This window comes from Vombatus ursinus, unplaced genomic scaffold (genome assembly GCF_900497805.2).
Source record: "Vombatus ursinus unplaced genomic scaffold, bare-nosed wombat genome assembly UNPS02011431.1, whole genome shotgun sequence".
NCBI lineage: Eukaryota > Metazoa > Chordata > Mammalia > Diprotodontia > Vombatidae > Vombatus > Vombatus ursinus.
In genome coordinates, this window is record NW_020951209.1 from 6920711 (window position 1) to 6941102 (window position 20392).

The window sequence follows — 20392 nt, forward strand, 5'->3', positions numbered from 1 at the left end:
TGCTTAGGAAGAGTCAAGACCATCAAAGACCATGATATTATTAGAAGGAGTTCAGCACTAAAAAGTAGACTCTAGCTTACCTGATTATCCAATTTCAATTGCCGGAGCTTCATATTTTCATCTTCAAAGACCCTATTTTAAAAAACAGACAGAAAGAAAAAAACTTGTGAAAAATCTGGCTAGTTTCATCTCACACATGGACCTGCCCCTCTGAGTTCTCTCAAGGCAATTGATTTTGCCCAGGGAAGATCAGTTTCTTAGACGTTCTTCATACTATGTATGACCTGTCACCCTGCCTGCCCAACAGAGCCCACAGGTATTCTTGACAACATCTGTGCGCCACTGCTCCAGCCTGAAGCCACCATGAGAAGCAATAGATCACAGACTTTTAGTCTATCAGGAATTACAGACCTATCATAAAGGGAAACTCGTCCTAAAAACAGCTTTTAAAATATATTATTTTTTAGAGATGGTTCTAGACTACCCCAACACATTAAGAAGAGTTCTTGTTCCAGCACTAACAATTATTTCTTTATGCCCAAGGATAGAACTTGTCTGTATTTCCTGGGTCTGAGGTAGTTATGCAATGCAGAGCTATCCTGGGATTTAAAAATTTCAAGATCAACCCAGTGAGTTAAATTTTGTGTCAATGTATATGTAATTAAGATTTAATAAACTCCATGAATTTAGATATGCAGTACTTTCTGGTTCTCCCATATCCCATTTTTGTATTTTATTGTTTTTGTTTTTAGGCAATTGGGGTCAAGTGACTTGCCCAGGGTCATACAGCCAGTAAGTGTCAAGGTCTGGGACCAGATTTGAATTCAGGTCCTCCTGACTTCAGGGCTGGTGCTGTATCCACTGTGCCACCTAGCTGCCCCCCCCCATTTTTGTATTTTAGAACACACTGTATGCTCACAAACAATTCCAAACTATCTAAACAGACTATTTTTGGGGGGGGGGGGTGAGGCAATTGGGGTTGTGACTTGCCCAGAGTCACACAGCTAGTGAGTGTTATGTGTCTGAGGCTGGATTTGAACTCAGGTCCTCCTGACTCCAGGGCTGGTGATTTACCTACTGTGACACCTAGCTGCCCCCAAACAGACTATCTTAACTAATCTTCTAGTTCCTTATTCCTATTTCATTTCCTCCAAGAAATCTGATATTGACCTAAGGTGGTGAGATATCTTAGTGGACCTTGATTCAGGAAGATATGAACTCAAATTTAGACTCAAAACATACTAGCTGTTTGATTGTCAGCAAGTCATTTAATCTGTCTGCCTCAGTTTTCTTATCTCTGTGATAACAATAGCACCTACCATACAGGGTTGTTGTAAGGATAAAATAATACTCGTAAAGCTTTTTGTAAACCTTAAAGTGCTACGTGAATGGTAGCTATTATTTATTAGTAGTAGTATTATTAAAGCTGTTACATGGAAGAAGTTTAAACTATTTAACCCCAGAAGGCAGAACTAGGAGCAATGGGCGGAAACTTTAAAGAAAGAAGCAAACTTAGGCTTGATATAAAGTAAAACTTCCTAACAGATACAGTTATCTAATAGTGTAATGGAACTGCCTCAGAAAATGGTGACTTCTTCCTCACTGGAGATCTTAAAGCAAAGGCTTGTTCAAGTATAGGTTGGACTACGTGCCCTAAGGTCCCTTTCCAACTTTCCTGGATTCTGTGATTCTGTAACTATTAAGATCTTTGCAGGGATTCTGTAAAGTCTGGGTCGCTACTTTTATCTTGGCACATGCCATGATGTAAGAAAGGTCAAGTTAGAAATGAAACAGACTTACTCCTATAGAGCAGTAGTTTCTACATTGTTACATAAAGCACATCTAGGGTACTCCCTGAAAGAACAGTCATGGATATGTGTTTAATGCAATATTACTCCACCATCAACATACCCAACCTTCAATACTGTACCAGAGTTAAGGTACTTTTATGAAAAAAAAAATGTATGCCCCAGAAGTATGCCACACAACCTTTGCTACAAAATAGAACTCTTCAAATATTTCTCTCAAGGTTTCTAAAGATGAAGAAATTACCACACCTTTCTAACTAAGATGTTTTAACTTGTAATATTCTTACAGGAATTCTTCCCCAACCCCTCTTAATTCTAGTGCCTTCTCTCATTAATTATTTCCTATTCATTCTGTATATAGCTTGCTTTGAATATATTTGTTTGCATGTTGTATCCCCATTAGATTGTGGACTCTTTGAGGGCAGGGATTGTCTTTTGCCTCTTTTTGTATCCCCGATGCTTAGCACAGGCACCTAAAAAATGTTGACTGATAATGTAAATATCAACAGATATAAACCATTTAAATAAAATTTTTAAGGGACTAAAGCCAAAAAGTTTTAGAACCGCAGGGTCATTTTCAATCTTCTTACATTTTTTCCCCTATTCTTTCATTTGTAATTTTGTTCTAATAATTCCAGCTGTCTCTTGGGGTTATTTTTTTTTGTGGTCTATTCTAGTTTTCAGGGAGTCCATTTCTTGGGTAAGGTTTACCACTTTTTCCTCTAAGTATTTTATTCTGCTTCCAGTCTTTTCCTTAAGAGATTTTACTTTTTTTTTAATTAATTTTTTTTTTTGGTGAGGCAATTGGGGTTAAGTGACTTGCCTAGGGTCACACAGCTAGTAAGTATCATATGTCTGAACACAGATTTGAACTCAGGTCCTCCCGACTCCAGGGCCAGTGCTCTATCCACTGAGCCACCTAGCTGCCTCTACTTTCTTTTAAAAAAAAAAATCTCTTGCTTCATTTCTTCTAGGTATGTAAACCTTGTAGAAAAACTATTTCTTGCAATTTGTAGAGTTAAATTTGCTATGATTTTTGATACCAGATAGTGTTTTCTTGGATTTACTCATCTCTTCAGCTTTAGTTCCTGAATTAGGACTTTATGCCAAGTCAACCTCCATCGCCTGCTGCTCTTTTGAGTAAGGTGATTGCCTCTACTTGGTCTGCTCTGAGTCCCCTGGATTCTTGTATCTCCCCCTCCCAAGTTCAGCCCTCCTAGATCTTTAAGGTTCAGAATGCTGGATCTTCAGGGTCTTCTCTGGTATGTCAGGACATAGTATTGGGGGCATCAGAGTCCCCGGATCTGTGCTTTTTGGATCTGAGTGCTGGGGACATCACATTGTTTTGGTCTCTGCCAGGTGCTGCCACTCCCCAAGGTTTCCAAACTCTCCACCATGGGACTTTTTCAGAGATTTCTCCACTTTTCCTGCCTCAGGACACAGAACCTTGAAGGTAACCCACATTCCTTGTCTCTTGTCACACTGAGGCCCTGCACTGGTGCTGGCTTTGCTGATAGAAGCCTCAGTTGACTTTTTGTGCAGTTCTGAGGCAGGCATCCCTTTACGTCATTTTTAATTGGATTTCTTGATCATTATCTGGTCTGGTCTTGAACTTCAGTGTTTTTCAATACATCAGTATGTGAGAGCTGGGCCATTCAGGCAGCTACTTTGGCTTCCCTGGCTTTAGTAATGAACATAATACACACCAACCTTTAACCCAATCTAGAGTCCCTCAAATTTATTTAAAAAAAAAAAAAAAAGATAACTGAAGGGGCCAAATGGGAGCTTGCTAATAGTAATATAGGCTAAACGTAGTCTAGAATGGGCAGCACAGGATAATGGATAGAGAGTTAGCCAGGAAACCAGAAAGACCTGGGTTCAAGTTTCACCTCTGACACATAGCAGCTATGTAACTCAGCAAGTCACTTAACTGGTCAGTGCTCTAGATCACAGGGTATCCAATATATATATGCTGACCAAAAGAGCTCCCTGCCAGAATGAGATTAAAATGTAACTGAGAAATATTTAACAAAATAAATAGAAATACAATAAAACAAAGGTAATGTTAATATATGGTTTTCAAAATCACCATCTGATATTTACTGGAGTTTGCTCTCAAGACTGTAAGCTACAGAGAAGGTGCTAACCTGCACTGGTAGAAAGAGTTTCAGGTCTAGTGCCTAATTTTTTCCTTAAGAATGGGCTAATTTCCTTAGTAGTTAGGTAATTCTGGTCAATGAATAATATATTTGAATTTCCATGACTTTTATTATAATTTTGGAGTATAAGGTTCAGTTAATATTTGTACATACTAATTCTGGGTAGACTTTTACAATAAAACTAGAAACAGACCTCTTGTCTTTCAAATAAAAGGTTCTTAATAAATGTTTGTTCAATTTGTTATTTGTACTATATATAATTCAAGATTTTGCTAAAGATTTTTCCATGCTGTGGATCTTGTGTTAACCTTTACAAATCACTTAGGGCATATTTCATAGTATTTTAGGAAATTAAAGGGAAGGAGCAGTGAAATATGGAACTAATGAAGAAAGAGAAATAATTTAATCAAGATCAAACAGCTGCACTCATTTTAAAATTTAGGGTACCTGATTCCCAGTTCATAATCTACCCAACAAACCATGTTACCAAATGAAGTTAAAGGTTTCAGGATAGCAACATAGCAAAGACAGAGTGATCTCATACCAGGCTCCCTCAGTTTACAATCAGTGTATTTATCTAGCTGCCAATGACACAAAATTTTAAAAGTTGCTGAAGACCATATGTTTTTGCTACCTACATCATACTAGATAATAAGTATGCTGCAATCAGCACTCAGCTAAAATATGGCTACAGGTGGAAGGGATAAATAAATAAATTAATAGGCTCCTATGACACTTAATAGAGAAATATAGGCTTTTCAATCTAAACTGCTCTTGAATTTTTCCTTTACTGACTATAATATAGTATCCTACAACCAACAAATCATTATTTTTTTGAGCAATCAACTTAATTTGAAAAGTCTATGAAGCAGTTTATTGGCAAAACATAAATCATTATGAATTATCTAGCCAATTTCAAGCTTTGGGTTTTTCCTTATATTTTAATGATGGAGTGGGTCCTTTATCACTTATAAATATACCACCAATGAAACATTTCATTCTTAGAAATTATAGTTAGGAAAGGGGGAAGAAAAGCTTTATACTTTAACTTTGGGGGACTAATGATATATACCATCTTTCAGTGGTAATTCTCTGTTTTCACTACCACTGAACAACCTCCAAAGCAATGCTTTTGCTGTATTCTTAAGAGACATATAATATGGTGACTTGTTTGAGGGCTTTTAAGTCAATTCTTCTAGCAACTCAAAGAACAAAAACAAATGGCAGGACTTTCAAAAATTACAAGTATTCAAATTCTCATTCCAGGGTTCTATTTACTTGATTTCTTTAGTCTTACAGGGAGGAATTTTTCATCAAAGTATAAAGTGGATCTAAAATAATGTATTTTTTTGCATTTTTTGCATTATTTTATTTTTCAAAATTCAAATGAATCTGCTATAAACTTAGAGATACTCCTGGAATCTGTAGGATGTCCAATTACTATATATAGTGTTCTAGTTAAGATAACTGGCTAAAGCTCATCTTCTCCAGTGTCCTCTGCTAAGTTTTCAACAAGCTTTATTGTCATCTAGATGGTGACACACTCTCATCTCTATCTCTTCCTAAGGTAACCAAAAGTATCACTTCATTCCAACTGTGGAGCCCACCACACCCATAAAGTATCAGGGGGGACATGTCACTGATCCCCAAATTCCACCTGGACTTACAAAGTAGAACAGGATGATGGAAGAGGCATGCTAATGACCTGTTGGTAGTGCTGTGAACTGATTTAGATTTTCTGAAAGGAGTTTACAGCTATACCCAAAAATCATTTCTCTGTACATACCCTTTAACCCAGCAACACCAGTACTACCATTACCAAAACAATCAAAGAAAAAAGGAAAGAATCCATAAGTTTATTTACAATAGCACTTTTTGCTGTGGCAAAGAAATGGTCAATTGGGGAATGGGTGAACAGATGAGGGGCAGCCAGGTGTCATAAATGGATAGTGAAATCCAGAACACCTGAGTTTAAATTATGCCTCATACATTTACTAGCTGTGTGACCCTGGGCAAATTACTTAAACTCTTTGAGTCTCAGTTTTCCCATGTGTAAAATAAAAATAATAATGGCACCTATTTCTCAAAGATCAGTAAATAAAGGAGATATTATATGTAAAACACTTTGCAACTTGGTCTATCACGCCACTTCTCTTAGACAGACCCTAGAGATAAAAATGAACTGAACCCAGAACAGAACAGAGGAAGAGAGCAGCCTGAATTGCATTTGGAAAATTACACAATGCTTTCAAAGACCTCAAGCTTCTCCATGAAACTTTTAATATCAATATCCCTCTAGATATGCTATATAACTGTGAACAACAGACCTCCATAGTCTACTACAGACATACCTTGTTTTATTACATTTCACAGATATTGCAGGGTTTTTTTTTTTTAAACAAACTGAAGGTTTGTGACAAGCCCGTGCTGAGCAACTCTATTGGCACCATTTTTCCAACAGCATGTGCTCACACTGTGTTTCTATGCACCATTTTGGTAATTCTTGTAATATTTCAAACTTCATTATTATTATTATTATTACTATTATATCTGTTTTGGTGATCTGTGATCAGTGATCTTTGATGTTACTACTGTAATTGTTTTGGGGCACTACAAACCACATCCATATAGATGGTAAACTTAATAGATAAATGCTGTATGTGTTCTGACTGCTCCACTGACTGGCCATTCCCCCCATCTTTCTTTCTCTCCTCAGGCCTCCCTATTCCCTGATGAGATACAACAATATTGAAGAATATTACACAGACTAAGCTGATAAAGCTGTGGCAGGGTTTGAGAGGACTGACTCCAATTTTGAAAGAAGTTCTACTGTGAGTAAAATGCTATCAAACAGAATTACATGCTACAGGGAAATCTTTTGTGGAAGATTTCCTTCTTCCTTCTTTGAAGGAAAAGTCAATCAATGAGGCAAACTTCATTGTTGTCTTATTTTAAGAAACTGCCACAGCTACTCCAGCCTTCAGCAATCACAACCCTGATCAACCATCAACATCGAGGCAAGACTTGCTAAAGGCTCAGATGATGGTTGGCATTTTTTTTTTTAGCAATAAAGTATTTTTAAACTGAATTGTGTGTGTGTGTGTATTTTTTTTTTTTGGTGAGGCAATTAGGGTTAAGTGACTTGCCCATAGTCATACAGCTAGTAAATGTTATGTGTCTGAGGCCACATTTGAACTCAGGTATTCCTGACTTCAGGTTCGGTGCTCTATACATTGCACCACCTAGCTGCCCGGTGTGTGTATTTTTTTAAAGGGGGTGCAGGTGATATAGCACCAGGCATGGACTCAGGAAGACCTGCCCATCTTCAAATCTGGCCTCAGATACTTACTAGCGGTATGACCCTGAGCAAGTCACTTAACCCTGTTTGCCTCAGTCTCCTTATTTGTCAAATGAGCTGGAGAAGGAAATGGCAAACCACTCCAGTATCTTTGCCAAGTAAACCCCAAATGGGGTCATAAAGAATCAGATATGACTGAACAATAACAAATACATTGTTTTTTGGACATAATACCATTGCACATGTAGTAGACTACAGTATAGTGTAAACATAATTTTTATATATATTTGGAAACCAAAAAATTAACATCACTTGCTTTATTGTGATATTTGCTTTATTGCAAGGGTTTGGAACCGAACCCGCAATATGTCTGAGATACGCCTATATGTTTAAATAAGAGACAGTTGTTTTTGGAACAAACAGATTCCTTCAGATAACAAGAAACACTTCAAAGGAATATAATGATGCAGTATATTAAGGAAAAATTGCATGTGGTTCTTTGAGAGAAAAGTATTTTAAAAGAGAAGGATAACAACAGCTATAGAGTTTATATAGCTTTTTAAAGTTTACAAAGCACTTTACAAATACTCTCCCATTTAATCCTCAAACAACCTTATATGGCAGGTGCTATTACTATCTCCACTTTGCAGCTGAGAAAACTGTGGAGGCAGTTGAGGCAAACAGAAGTTAAGTGACTTCTCCAGGGTCACACAGCTGAGGTATATGTGAACTCCGGTTCTCCTGACTCAACGTTTAGCACTCTATCCACTGTACCACCAACTGACTGCCTTTTGATATGACCTCCTGGGAAAACTGGAAAGCAGTTTGGCAGAAAGTAGGCTTAGACCAACATTTTACACCATATTCCACAATGAATTCAAAATGGATATATGACCTGAATATTAAAGATACCATAAAAAAATTGTAAGAGAAACAGACCTTCCATAGTTTTGGGCAGAAGATGAATTCTCAAACAAGGATAGAGGAAATTAGAAAAGATTAAATAAATAATTTTTATTAAACAAATTGAAAAGCTTTTGAACAATCAAGAATAATGTATTTTGGATAAAGGAAATAGTCAATTGAGAAAAAAAACTCTGTATCCCTATTTCTTGGATAAGGGTATTAATATATAAAATACATAGACAACTAAGAGAAATATATAAAACCAAAATCCATTCCACAATAGATAACTGCTCAAAGGATATGAACAAATGGTTCTCAAAAGAATTGCAAATTATTAGCAACTATATAAAATAATGCTCCAAATCACTATTAATAAAAGAACTGAAAGAGTTGGGGAAGAGGCAATGCTGGAGAGTTTGTGTAAAGACAGGCACACTAATGCAGTGTTGGTGGAGTTGTGAATTAATACAACCATTCTAAAAAACAATTTGGAATTATGAAAACAAAGTAGCTATTGTTTAAACTAGAGATTCCACTGACTGCCAGGCATGTATCCCAAGGCAGTCACTAATAAAATGAAAGACTTCACATATTCCCAAAAACTAATAGGAGCATTTTTTTTATAGCAGTATTGGAAAATGGCTAAACAAATTCTGATACACAAATATAATGACTACTGCTAAACTATAATTGATATCAAATTGCTTGCCTTCTCAAGGCAGGGAGAGGGAGAGAATTTGGAATTCAAAATTTTAAAAAATGATTATTTGTTATAAGAAGTTATAAACTGGTTGATTTTAGAAAAACAGTGGAAAAACTTGTATGAAATAATAAAGAGTGAAATGAGCAGAACCAAGAGAACATTGTATATAGTAACAGCAATTTTGTTCAAAGAACAACTGTGAATGCTCCATTAATTTGAGTATTACAAAAACTAAAATCAGCTACAAAGGAAGATGCTATCCAATTCCAAAGAAAGAACTGATAAACAGAAGTATGCTTAGCATGGTTTAACATATACCCATACATATGTGTGTATGTGTGTGAGAAATGGTGGCCTTCTCTGGTGTGGGGTAGGGAGGGAGGGAGTTTGGAACTTAAAATGTAGCAAAAAAAAAAATTTAAAAATGTTAAACAAAAAAACTTTCCATATAATTGGGAAATACTTAACAAAATAAATAATAATATATTTTAAAATATTACTATAAGAAATGAGAATGAATTACTATAAGAAATGAGAGACTTACAGGAACTGATTAAAAAGGAAAGTAAGCAGAGCCAAGAAAACAATATATACGACTACAACAATGTAAACAGAAAAAAAAACACAAAATAATAAAAAATGAATTTGCAGAATAACAACGAACATGGGGGAAGGGGCCAAAGAAGAGATAAAAGAAAACAACTCCTCACTTCTCTGTAGAGGTGGGGGGAGTCCACTGGGGTGAAATATTGTGTGTGTGTGTGTGTGTGTGTGTGTGTGTGTGTGTGTGTGTGTGTAAACAAGTATTCAAGTATTGATGGTTCCTTTTTTCTTTTCTTTTTAAACTTTTTGTTGTAAGGCATGGCTCTCTGGATGGAGGAAGACGACTGGGGAAAATCTACTCAACGGGAAAACAAAAGCTATCAATAAAATTGGTTTTTAAAAGACAACAAATGGATATTGAGAAGCAAATGGATAGTCTTATGTATTGCATATATGTCCAGTAATCAAGAAATGCAGAAGGCCCCTAGAACATTGTATGGACATGCTGTACAGGACATGGACAAGGGACACAAAGGATGAGAAGGCATGTATGGGTTTTGATCAATATTGGAGAAGAGAATGCACATATTGATTATATCATATGGAATACAAGGCATTTTACTGACCCAGACACTGGGTCAAACTCTCTACAACACTCCAAACACAAGGCAGTTGGAAATATAAGTCAAGTTATCACAGGACCTGGAAGTGGAAGCTCTGATCAAAAGATTCTTCCATCATCCTACAAGTGGCTCTGGCAAACTCCACCCACCTCTTGGCCCTATGATTGAGGGTAAGTGCCCACTGAGGTGCAAATACTTTCTCTGCAACTGCCCCCATATTTTCATCCCTATCCACTTGAGCCCTTCACAGTCCATATCCTCCTCTGCTTTTCTATTCCACTGAACCCTCAGGTATGACTTCTACAGTTAACAAACTCATAGGGACTTCAATATGCATATTGATGCCTGATCAAACACACTGACCTCCCAGGTCATCAACCCCAACTCCCATGGTGTGAATCTGTTCCAATTCAGAAGTGATAGTTGTACCCTAGATTTCACCATTACCTACTACAAATATGCCACAATCCTGAACTCTGAAATTGTCTCTGATTATAACATTTTATCTTTACACTTCTCTGCTTCATTCCTAAGCTATGTTCTTTATTCACTTATTTTGGATATTATTTCATCTATCATCTACCTTTCCTGTTCCTACTAAAATGTTGATTAAGACTGCTAGAGAAAGGCAACTGCCAATTAGGTTTTCAATGTTTCATGGACATCTTTTTATTCTTCCCTAATTGACACTATCTCACACATTCTACAGTAGCTGTTCCAAACCTTTCCTCATGTCACCTACCTCTCCCTTTTTCCTCAGAGTACTTCATCACTTACTTTACAGAAAAAAAATGGGAGTCTATACACTGTAAGCTACCCTGAAACCTCTCTACTTCATCCCCTATTTCTTCAAGTCTTTAAGGAAGGTATGCCAACACAAATTCCTCTAATTAGGTCTTGAACCAATTTTCTCCCACATCCTTTAGGAGCTAGTCTCCTTAATCATTCCCTGCCCCCAGCAATTTCATTTTTACCCAATCCACTGGCTTCTTCTCTGCTGCTGACAAACATGCCCAGATATTTCCCTTATTTAAAGAAAACAAAAGCAAAACCTTCTTTAATCCTGCTATTCCCTCCAAACTCTTTGAAGTTTATAAGCCTTGCTTCCATTTCCTCACCTTCCACTCACTTAACTCCTTGAAGTTTGTCTTCCAAGCCCACTACTTTACTGAAACTGCTCCAAGGTTTCCACCAATCTCAACTGCCAAACTGATGGCCTTTCCTCAGCTCTCATCCTACTCAATTTCTTGGCAGCTTTTGACCAGGTTGACCATTCTTCTCCTAGTCTCTCTGTGGATACTGTCCCTATCTGGGACACTCCTCTCTCTTGATTCTTCTCCTACCTATCTCCTCCTAACTATGCCTTCTCAGTATTCTTTGCTGAATTATCACCCATCTTGGCCAAGTGAAGATCCCTGGAGCACATCACTAAACATTGCCTGTTAAAGTGACACAACTATTCTTTAAGTCTAACTATTTAACTGTTTAGAATCCATCTAATAGTATTATTTCTGGGTTCAAATCTCTATCATCTTTTCTACAAAATGTGAGATACTTTACCAAAATTTTGTTTTATAAATCTAGGCAAACTCTACCTCCAGTATTACCCTCATATACAAATTTAGTAGTCTTGTCAAGAAAAAATGTTAGTCTAGCTTGACCTGTTCTTGTAAACTATGCTGTCTCTTTGTGTTAGATACTCACTTTAATAGTCTGATCTATATGAGAGAAATTAACATCTTAATAGGCAGAAAAGAGTTCAAGATTTAACTGAATCAGAAAGCTTTATTCATTATACAATCATTAAGAAAGTCCTAATATGGTAAAAAATCAGTAGATTTAGTGGCAGATTATTTCCAGTGACTAGATAAAAAGCAGTAGACATAAATCTGCCACAGATTTTCCATAGGAAAAAAGCCTTGCCAATTTGTTACCCTACTTTTTTTTTTTAAGGCCATTGGGGTTAAGTGACTTGCCCAGAGTCACACTGCTACTAAGTGTTACGTGTCTGAGGCCACATTTGAACTCAGGTCCTCCTGACTTCAGGGCCAGTGCTCTATCCTCTGCGCCACCTAGCTGCCCCCATTGTTACCCTACTTCAAAATAGCAGAAAGACTAAATTAATTGTGTGCATGATTCTCAAATCCTAAGTGGAGCAATGAATGAAGTGCCAGGCCTAGAAGCAGGAAGACCTAAGTTTAAATCAGGCCTCAGACACTTACTAGCTATCTTACCCTGGGCAAGTCACTTAACCGGTTAGCTTCAGTTTTCCTATCCGTGAAATGGAGATAATAGTATCTACCTCCCAGAGTTGTTGTGAGGTGCTCTAGCATAGTACCTGACACATAGTAATCACTAGATAAATGTTAGCTATCATCATCATCATCATCATCATCATCATCATCATCATTCTCAATGAAGCTTCTAATCTACTGAATGATTTAGAGATTTTTCACTTTTTGTACTAAGGGGAAACATCAAATTGGAGAGAAACAAATACAGAAGAAGCAACATAATTTCACACAGAAGGATGGATAACAGTAGAGCTACACAAAATCAAAGGTTAGGAGACCCAGAAATGTCCAATTTTTCTCCATTAACAATGCCAAGGAACAAAAATAACTAAACACACAGAAACTACCTTTCTAGTTCTGTAGGACTCAAAAATTGGGGAAAAACCCAAACAGGATGGATGTTTTTATCCATTTGCTGTAGCACTTTGTATCTGCTATCAAAATAATTTACTAAGTATTTTTAAAACACGGGGGATGTATATTTTGCAACAACAATTTGTGAATCTGATGAAACTCTGAGGAGCTAAGGGAGAGAAATAAAATGAAAAAGTTTACTTTGCGCAAAATCCCAGCAGAAATTGAAGTTTTATTTTTAACATCTAAAGAGAAATCACAGCTGATGAATGAATTCCATTATAAGAATTTTCAGCTCTGAAAATGAGCCACAACTAATCCTGATTCCTTTCATCAAAAGAACATGGTTCAGCCAAGCCCTATCATGAGGAAGAAATTTATACTACAAAACAGCCAATTCCCAAGAGGCTCCTGTGATTTAATCCCTATCAAAATCGCAAACTTGGCTTCTAATTTAAGATTTGGGGAAGGTTTATTTTACTTTGAAGACTTTTCTATTTATTATAAGCACATGTCCACTTCAAGGCAAAACAGACCAAGTACAAATTTTGTTTAGGTTACGGATTACTCCTCCTCTTAATATACATCTGTAATTTTTTGAACCTAGCCAACCCCTTATTTATCACCCCGAAATGAAAAGCATTTCTTTGTCCACATCTTTGATAAAAAATAAAAAATCTGAAACCTAAAAGCCAAAGTCAGTTCACACTCTCTAAGCCACAGATGAACTCAACAGCAATAGAAAGCTATACTACTATTACTTAGCAGAAACAAAAAACTTACCTGATTAAAAAATTATCCTCTGGTGTCAGTTTTCATTTTTAAAGGTAAGATTTCTTTTTTTAAGAAAACAGTCTCCAGTGGACATTCCTGCATTGTTCATAAAAGCTTTCTTTTCTCCCTACTGCTCCCTCTTGCCTGTCATTCCTCTCTTCTCTCCCTTTTCACTCCTCCAAAAAATTATCTCTTTAGATTTCAGATTCAGGGAATTAAAAATCTTTTACCTCCTGGTTACTGGATCAGAAAAACCTGCTTTTAAAGGCCATTAGTCATGTGAAACGTTAACTAATACCCATGTAATAAAACTTTAAATTCTTTAATTCATTCAAACCTCCACCAAAGTCCTGCTTGGGGGTGGGGGGTGATGATCTTGGTTCTAGCACAGCAGGTTCTTCCAAGGTAGACTTTAATCCATCCAGCAGACTAATGTCTGTCTAGCTAAGTCTTGAGAGGTTCATCACCAGGACGATGAACATCAGAACACAATTTTTTTCTAGTCACAGCAATACCATTAAGTCTACTCACAGCAATACACTAAGATAAATTATTAAAGAAAGCAGTGAGAGGAATTGTCATCTACATCAACAGAGGGAGCACTCAAACCAATGAAACCACAGATGCTTGAAGTTTTAGTCATTCAATAAATATCTGAATACCTACTATGTGTGAGGTATCTTGCATTCACTCAATAAATGCAATCAGAGAAGTAGAATATTTCTCATCCTTTTCCAAATACAATGAAGTCTAAGAAGAAAAAAGTGTGGATATAAAATAAATAATTAAATCAGTGAATAGGTTTCTGGGAATGCCAAATGAATGGAACTTGACTGAAGAAGGGGTTATCTCTTCCTCTCTACCCTTCCTACAAGCATTATGTCTATTCAGAGCAACTCATCATGAACATAAATTATTAAGCAGTGAAAGGAATTGTCATCTTCATCAGTGGAGGGAGTACTTATACCAAATGAAATCAAAGATCCTTGAGTATTTAAATATTCATTCAATAAATATTTGAACACCTACTATGCATAGTTCCTTGTACCTACCCTTCAGTAAGAAGTAGAGGAAAAAGGACCCATCTTCTTTTATTAAGTACCATTTTTAGCCAAACGTACTCTCTAAAATATGTTCACTAATTTATTTATTTTTCTGTCCAAAGGAGCTGCATCCACAGCTTCCTGGAAATCAGTGTGCTTGGAAAGGAAGGAGAAATTGCAGGGGAAGTATTCAACTTCTCTGATTGCATTTAATTAAAATTTATACGAACCAGATCTTTATCTGTAAGGAAACACATGGATTTAGGTTTACAGATAAGCTAAATGTCTTTCTCCAAAGATTTCAACCTTCTCAAGTCTCAGGCTGCCCTCTCAACACCTCATAAAGAAAGCAATCTGGCATCGTGGAAAGCATCAAAACTGAAGACCAAGCATACACCACTTAATCTTAGAACCTCAGTTTACTAAATGTAAAATAGGAGTAATTAATCATTACACTACCCATATCACAGAGCTGTTATGGGGAAAGTTCTTTTCAAACTGACAGGCTGTATAAATGTAAGTTATACAAAGGAAAACAGATTTCAGATGATTTTATTTCCCCAACTCTCCCTCTGACGGAAAAGCAAAGGGTGTGGGTAACGCACATACTGTACACAAAGATCTCGAATAATTCTGAACTAATAATACTTTATATTTGCAAACTAATTTTGCACTTTCAGCCTCCTGGTAACGTCCAAAAAGCTTCGAAGTTAGGGTCAGTTACTAAATCCTACCCAACAACGCTTCTGCCTCGACGTCCTTAAAAACGAACACACTTGGTTTTATTTTATTGATGTTATTTGGATACAGCATCTCTTGAAAGCAGAGCCTCGTTTTATCCTCCAACGAGAAAAAAAAGAGGCCTAGCGCCGGCAGAACTAGAAGATGCGACCCCCCTTTTCAGGGCGGAGAACGGGCAAGAAGGAGCAGCTTCCGAGGTGGGGGCGGCGCGGCCGGCCCGCCCCGGCTCCCCAGGGCTCCTCGCCTCCTGGCGCGCCCCTCCCCTCCCCCGGGCCCGCCGCGAGCCTCCCCGGCCCTCGCCCCCCAGGCCTGACCGCTCAGCCCCGATCTCCACAGCCAAGCTCCGTTCTCCAGACCCCAGGAGGAGACCGACCACTCCCCAGCGCTGACCTATCCCCGCCGGGCCCGAGCCTGTTGCGCGCCGCCTCCATGCCGGTCCGCTCGGAGAGCGGGAGCGGTATCCAGTCCCGGCGGTCCCAACCCCGGCTCCCGACGACGCCGCCGCCGCCGCCGCCGCCCGCCTCCTGGCAACCGGACCCCGCACCACCGCCAACCCCCATTGGTCCTGAGCGCCGCCACTGCCGCTTCATTGGCTGTCGCTCCGGTCCAGCGATGCGGGAGGGTTTCTAAGGAGGGGAAGGGGAGAGGGAGCGCAGAGCGCCTGCGTGGGAGCTGTCGGCCCTGGGACTGGGCGCCCGGGCTGTGGGGGAGAGGAAAGGGTCCGGGCCCCGGCGCCCCCAGCAGCCGCTGCCCGCAAGGGGCAGGCACGGCGGCAGACCTCGTAGCCTTCCCTCTCACCACGCGTCCGCAGCTCGCCTTCCACCAGGTCACATAGCCACCTCTCTTCTCGTGGCCCACCCCCTCTGCTTCTAGTCCTGGGGCTGTTCTGTAGGAATCCAGGCCACCACCAAGCCCACCTTCGAAGCACCAGTGTCTTGGTGGTCCAATGGATGGGGCTCTGTCCCATCTAGACTTACTTAGCTGTGAGACCTTGGGCAAGTCACTTAATCTGTTTACCTCAGTTTCCCCAACTGTAACACAGGAATAATAATGCACTTACCTCGAAGGTTTTGAGGATCATATGAGAGAATGTTTGTAAATTAAACCCATATCCCTTCTCTTTTCCTAATCTAAAATGAGAGCAGTTGTCTGACAAAGGATATTATTTGTGCAAAGCTTAACTACATATACACTTTCCTGAAATCTGGACTGCCTTGGAAAATTGGGACACAGCTATGCCCTAGTGCTTAGCACAGCACCTGGCACATATATTAGGCATTTCATAAATGCTTACTCCCTTCCCTTCCACCCAGCCTAAATCTGCTCTTCCTCTGGTCATCTACTGAATTTCCTTTGCTCAGTCTTAGACCTGCCCTAGACTACCTTGAGCTCTCCAGTCTATCAGGACAACCCCAAACTTGCCCTCTCCTGACCAGCTAGAGGCTTTCCTTTCTTCAGGCACCTATACCACCTAAGGAGCGGAAGCATTTTGTTAAATTGAAATAGTGCCCTACTACAGGCAAAAAGAAGCAGCATTCACTAATAGTTTTCTGCATTTATTTGTAATTTTTAATATTTTCTAAAAGTTATCTTCCCACCCTTAAGTGCATATTTACAATTTGTTGAAAATATTGTACCACCATTTTCCCTCTAACTGCTATGAATTATCTTTAAACTGGATAAATGGCAGGAAGAAAAATATAAAAAGAAGGGTTTGTATATGCTAACTAACAGTACCAAAAAACACATTAGGAAACTTCAGCTTTAGTTCACATAATGATTCTGGGGCATACGGTTCCCTATTAAATCAACAGAAAGGACCACAAGGGTCCTAAATGATACTTGAGTCTGTTGATTTGATATCTTCAAGGGCCAGAAATTGATTTAGCAGCACTATAAAAACCATCCATGGGGCAATGTAAATTTCTGCCCTTCTGGATCCAAGTTATTGGTAAAAAGAGATCAATATTTCAAGGTTCTACTCATGTCTTCACAAGAAACTGGCTCATGCTCAATTTTCCCTTCTCCCTGAGGTATGTAAGAAGTTGATATCGTCGTCTCCAAGTTACCTTCAGTCCATATTTCTCCTCTGGTGTGTCTGCAACTAGTACAGGGCTAGGATCTGGGCTCTTGGGAGGATCCATTAGGGGGCAGCTCCTTCTCATATGCTGTCTCTGGTCTGTGGAAATATGCCCACTGTCCTTCACAGGGGACTGCTCTGGGGTCTGGATATCAGGCGGGATAACCATGTAACCTGAATTTTGAAGGTCATGAGAAGACAATTCCCCACAGCTTTGAGAACTGAAAAGAGGGTTCAAGGGCCTTCTGGCAGTGTCCTTTGGACACTGCATAGGAAAGTCCATAACTGAGAGATTGTCCAAAGCAGCTTCACTGGAGGAAGACACTGAACTCCTGAAGGACAGTGGTGGAAACCTATTCTTGGTCGCTTTTCGACTTGAACCTTTTGCCAGATTCCGAAGATTGTAAGGCACCTGATGTTGTTTCTGGTAGACTGGCAACCAGCCTCCTGTATTCTCAAACTGAGGAGATACCTAAGAAACAAACAGAAGCAGTCAGCCCAGACCCACAAACACCTCTGAAAACTGCTTTGTCTCCAAGAAGCCACAGATATAATACCCAAATTTTCTAAAATGAGAGCCTATCCATATTAAAATCAGCAGCATATTTAGTTCATATTCTACAGCTACGAGCACCAGACTTGGAGTCAGAAGCTTTGGGTTCAAAACCTATGAAGTTACAGGATTTTTATGAGAAAAACACCTTATAAACTTTAAAGCACTATATATTTGTGAGTTAATATTTTTTATTGGGTATCTACCCTATTCCTAGAGTATGGATTATTGCTTTTCCAGCAACTTCTAACAAGTCATTTTTTAAAGCACTCTTTAAGCAGAAGCTGAAGTCCAAAACCGGCCCCTGCTCTTAACTTCTACTTCTCACAACATAACCCAAAACTCTTTCAGCTGGTCTTTAGACTGTTAAGACTGTCAAGTATGGGGTGTTATTTTGTAGCAAGCTATTAAACAGTAAACAATGTACCTAAAGAAGAATATACATTATCTGGGACCAATGAAAAAACCATTCCCCATCATGAGGCTACTTTTAACATCAGACACTGCATTTTTAAGAGTGCTTGGAACCTTTTTTCTAGTCCTTGTCACTCTCCTACTCAGTCAACCCTAACAGGTCCCTATTGCCCCTAAGATAAAATAACAACTTTGGCTTTTAAAGCCATTCACAACCTGGTCCCAAACCATCTTTCCAGCCTCAGTGAACATTATTCCACCTCCCACAGTCCAGCCAAAACTGACCTTTTCTCTGTTCCTTAAGACGCTCAGTCTATCTCCATGTTTTTCACTGGCTGCCTTGAATGTAATTCCTCTTCATATCTGCTCTTAGAATCCCTCTCTTCTTTTAAGACACAACCTAAGCACCACCTTGCCCATGTACAGATCCCCCCACATGCTAATGCTCTCCCTACTAAACTACTTGCTACTTTGTATTCTATTTTTCCATATATATGTGAATGCATGTTTGTTTAGACAGATATGAACACATATATGCATGTACATGTTGTTTTATCTTTTGGAATATAAACAACTCCCCAAGTAGGAATTGTTTAATTGTTTTTTGTATCCCAGTGCCTGTCACTTAATTAAAGCTCTTAATAAATGCTTGCTGATTGATTGAATCAGTGGTTGGGAGAAAGAAAAGGAAGAATGTGGGTTCAAACCCAAGTGTTCCTGAAGGAATTAGATGACTAATTGGGGTAGGTAATGTCTTGATTTATCAGGCCAGCCACCCAGGGTTAACAGTAAAAAGGGAACACTAAAGCAAAAGCATATACTACTGAATCTTCAGACTACTGTTTAGTCTATTTTTGGGGGGGGGGGAATCTTCCAGAGAGGAAAAGGAACACAATGTACCAAAATTCCCCACTGCTCTTTAAAAAGAGATGCAGAGCAAAGTAAAGCCAGTCTAAATGTCAACAATTCTCCCTCTGACTGGCTATTTTCTGATCAGCCTCCAATTATCTAGCTCTCCCCTCATCAAGATATTTGAATCTACCCATTTTTACAACTTATGGGAAGAGCAGTTGGTTAAGCAGTTTCAATAGATGGCTTAGGAATGGCAGATAGCAATAGACAGAAACAGTCTCTTGCCCCTGTGTAGCACTAAGTGGGTGGGTGACCTTTCTCCCGATATAGGTCAAATACAGTACTGCAAGGCCGTCTAGTATCAAATGCACCTAGTGTAAGAAGTCGCTGGCCCTACCCAAGAAGTGATGGTCTTGTGGTCTATTGGTTTGACTGGAGCATGCCTTGGGAGGGCTGCGGCTGGCTGTGGGGATCCATAGGGATGCTTGGGTCCCTCCAGAGGCCCTTCTCGGAATGCCAGTTGGGATTTCCGGGACTGGCTTTTGCATTTCTTCCTGGGAGGCATCAACAATCGAGGAGGGAAGGGCAGTGAGTAGCCTCATGTTGCCTGGGTTAATACCTCGGGGAGACTGGCAACGATCCTCACCCATCCCTAGAGACCAAACAACAAAACAAGAATGGAAAGAAAACCGATCACTGGCCCGGGAAGTAAAGCCCACCCAAACTCGGCTGAACTAATCAGCGCTATCAGGGTGAAAGGGGGGCTGCCATCTAAGTCCCTGAACCACCAACCTGAAAATGCAGGAGGGACTCAAGGAAACACTACAGATTAGCGCTGCAGGAAAAGGAAGGGGTGCTCTAAGAAGGGGTGGGGGTGGGAAGCAGCATGGTCACTTACACTGGATGAGTGCAATTCCTCCAATGAAGAAAGCACCTGGAACAAAAACTCGAGCTCGTAAAAAGGGGAGCGAGACTCGGACACCTGGCGCTGCCTCCCTGCATCCCAGCTCCCCCAGCCAGCCCCGGAAGTCCGCCCTCCTCCCTCACCCCGGAGGCTCCTGCCTATCAGTCCCCTGGCCCCGGCCCCTTGACAGCCCAGGCCGAGTTCCTGCCCGAACACTTAAACGACGCTCGGCCCCGATTGGCGGCGCCCGCGTCACGTGACCGGCAACGCTCCGCCGGCGCCAATTTCAAACCGCGGAACAAACTGAAAGCCCCCTTTACCCCTTCCTCCCCCTCCCCTGGCC

General features: G+C 39.6%; 2 protein-coding genes across 5 annotated transcripts in view; both read right to left on the bottom strand.

The window, feature by feature from the left end:
• TULP3 (tubby like protein 3) overlaps window positions 1-15723 on the bottom strand; it is a 48363-nt gene extending 32640 nt beyond the window's left edge. For all 4 annotated transcript variants that reach the window (XM_027856403.1, XM_027856402.1, XM_027856401.1 and 1 more), the window contains exons 1-2: window positions 15637-15723; window positions 81-132 (exon numbers count right to left, since the gene is read on the bottom strand). In XM_027856403.1, coding sequence (XP_027712204.1) covers window positions 81-132; window positions 15637-15677 — 93 coding nt within the window. In that variant the 5' untranslated portion in view covers window positions 15678-15723. The remainder of the gene's footprint in view (window positions 1-80; window positions 133-15636) is intronic.
• Window positions 15724-16803: 1080 nt separating this feature from the next.
• On the bottom strand, window positions 16804-20178 carry RHNO1 (RAD9-HUS1-RAD1 interacting nuclear orphan 1). Its single transcript, XM_027856433.1, has 3 exons — window positions 20044-20178; window positions 19543-19797; window positions 16804-17798 (listed from the first exon to the last, which is right to left on the bottom strand). The coding sequence occupies exons 2-3, from the start codon at window positions 19708-19710 to the stop codon at window positions 17229-17231; spliced, it is 738 nt and encodes a 245-aa protein (XP_027712234.1). The 5' UTR covers window positions 19711-19797; window positions 20044-20178; the 3' UTR covers window positions 16804-17228.
• Between the last annotated feature and the right edge of the window lie 214 nt (window positions 20179-20392).

What these genes read in the sequence shown, in the direction of transcription:
- RHNO1 (XM_027856433.1), bottom strand. Translation starts at nt 19,710, where the DNA reads ATGCCTCCCAGGAAGAAATGCAAAAGCCAGTCCCGGAAATCCCAACTG. An exon ending in ACAAGACCATCACTTCTTGG is followed by an intron (nt 17,799 to 19,542) that starts GTAGGGCCAGCG and finishes TTTGTTTCTTAG; the next exon opens with GTATCTCCTCAGTTTGAGAA.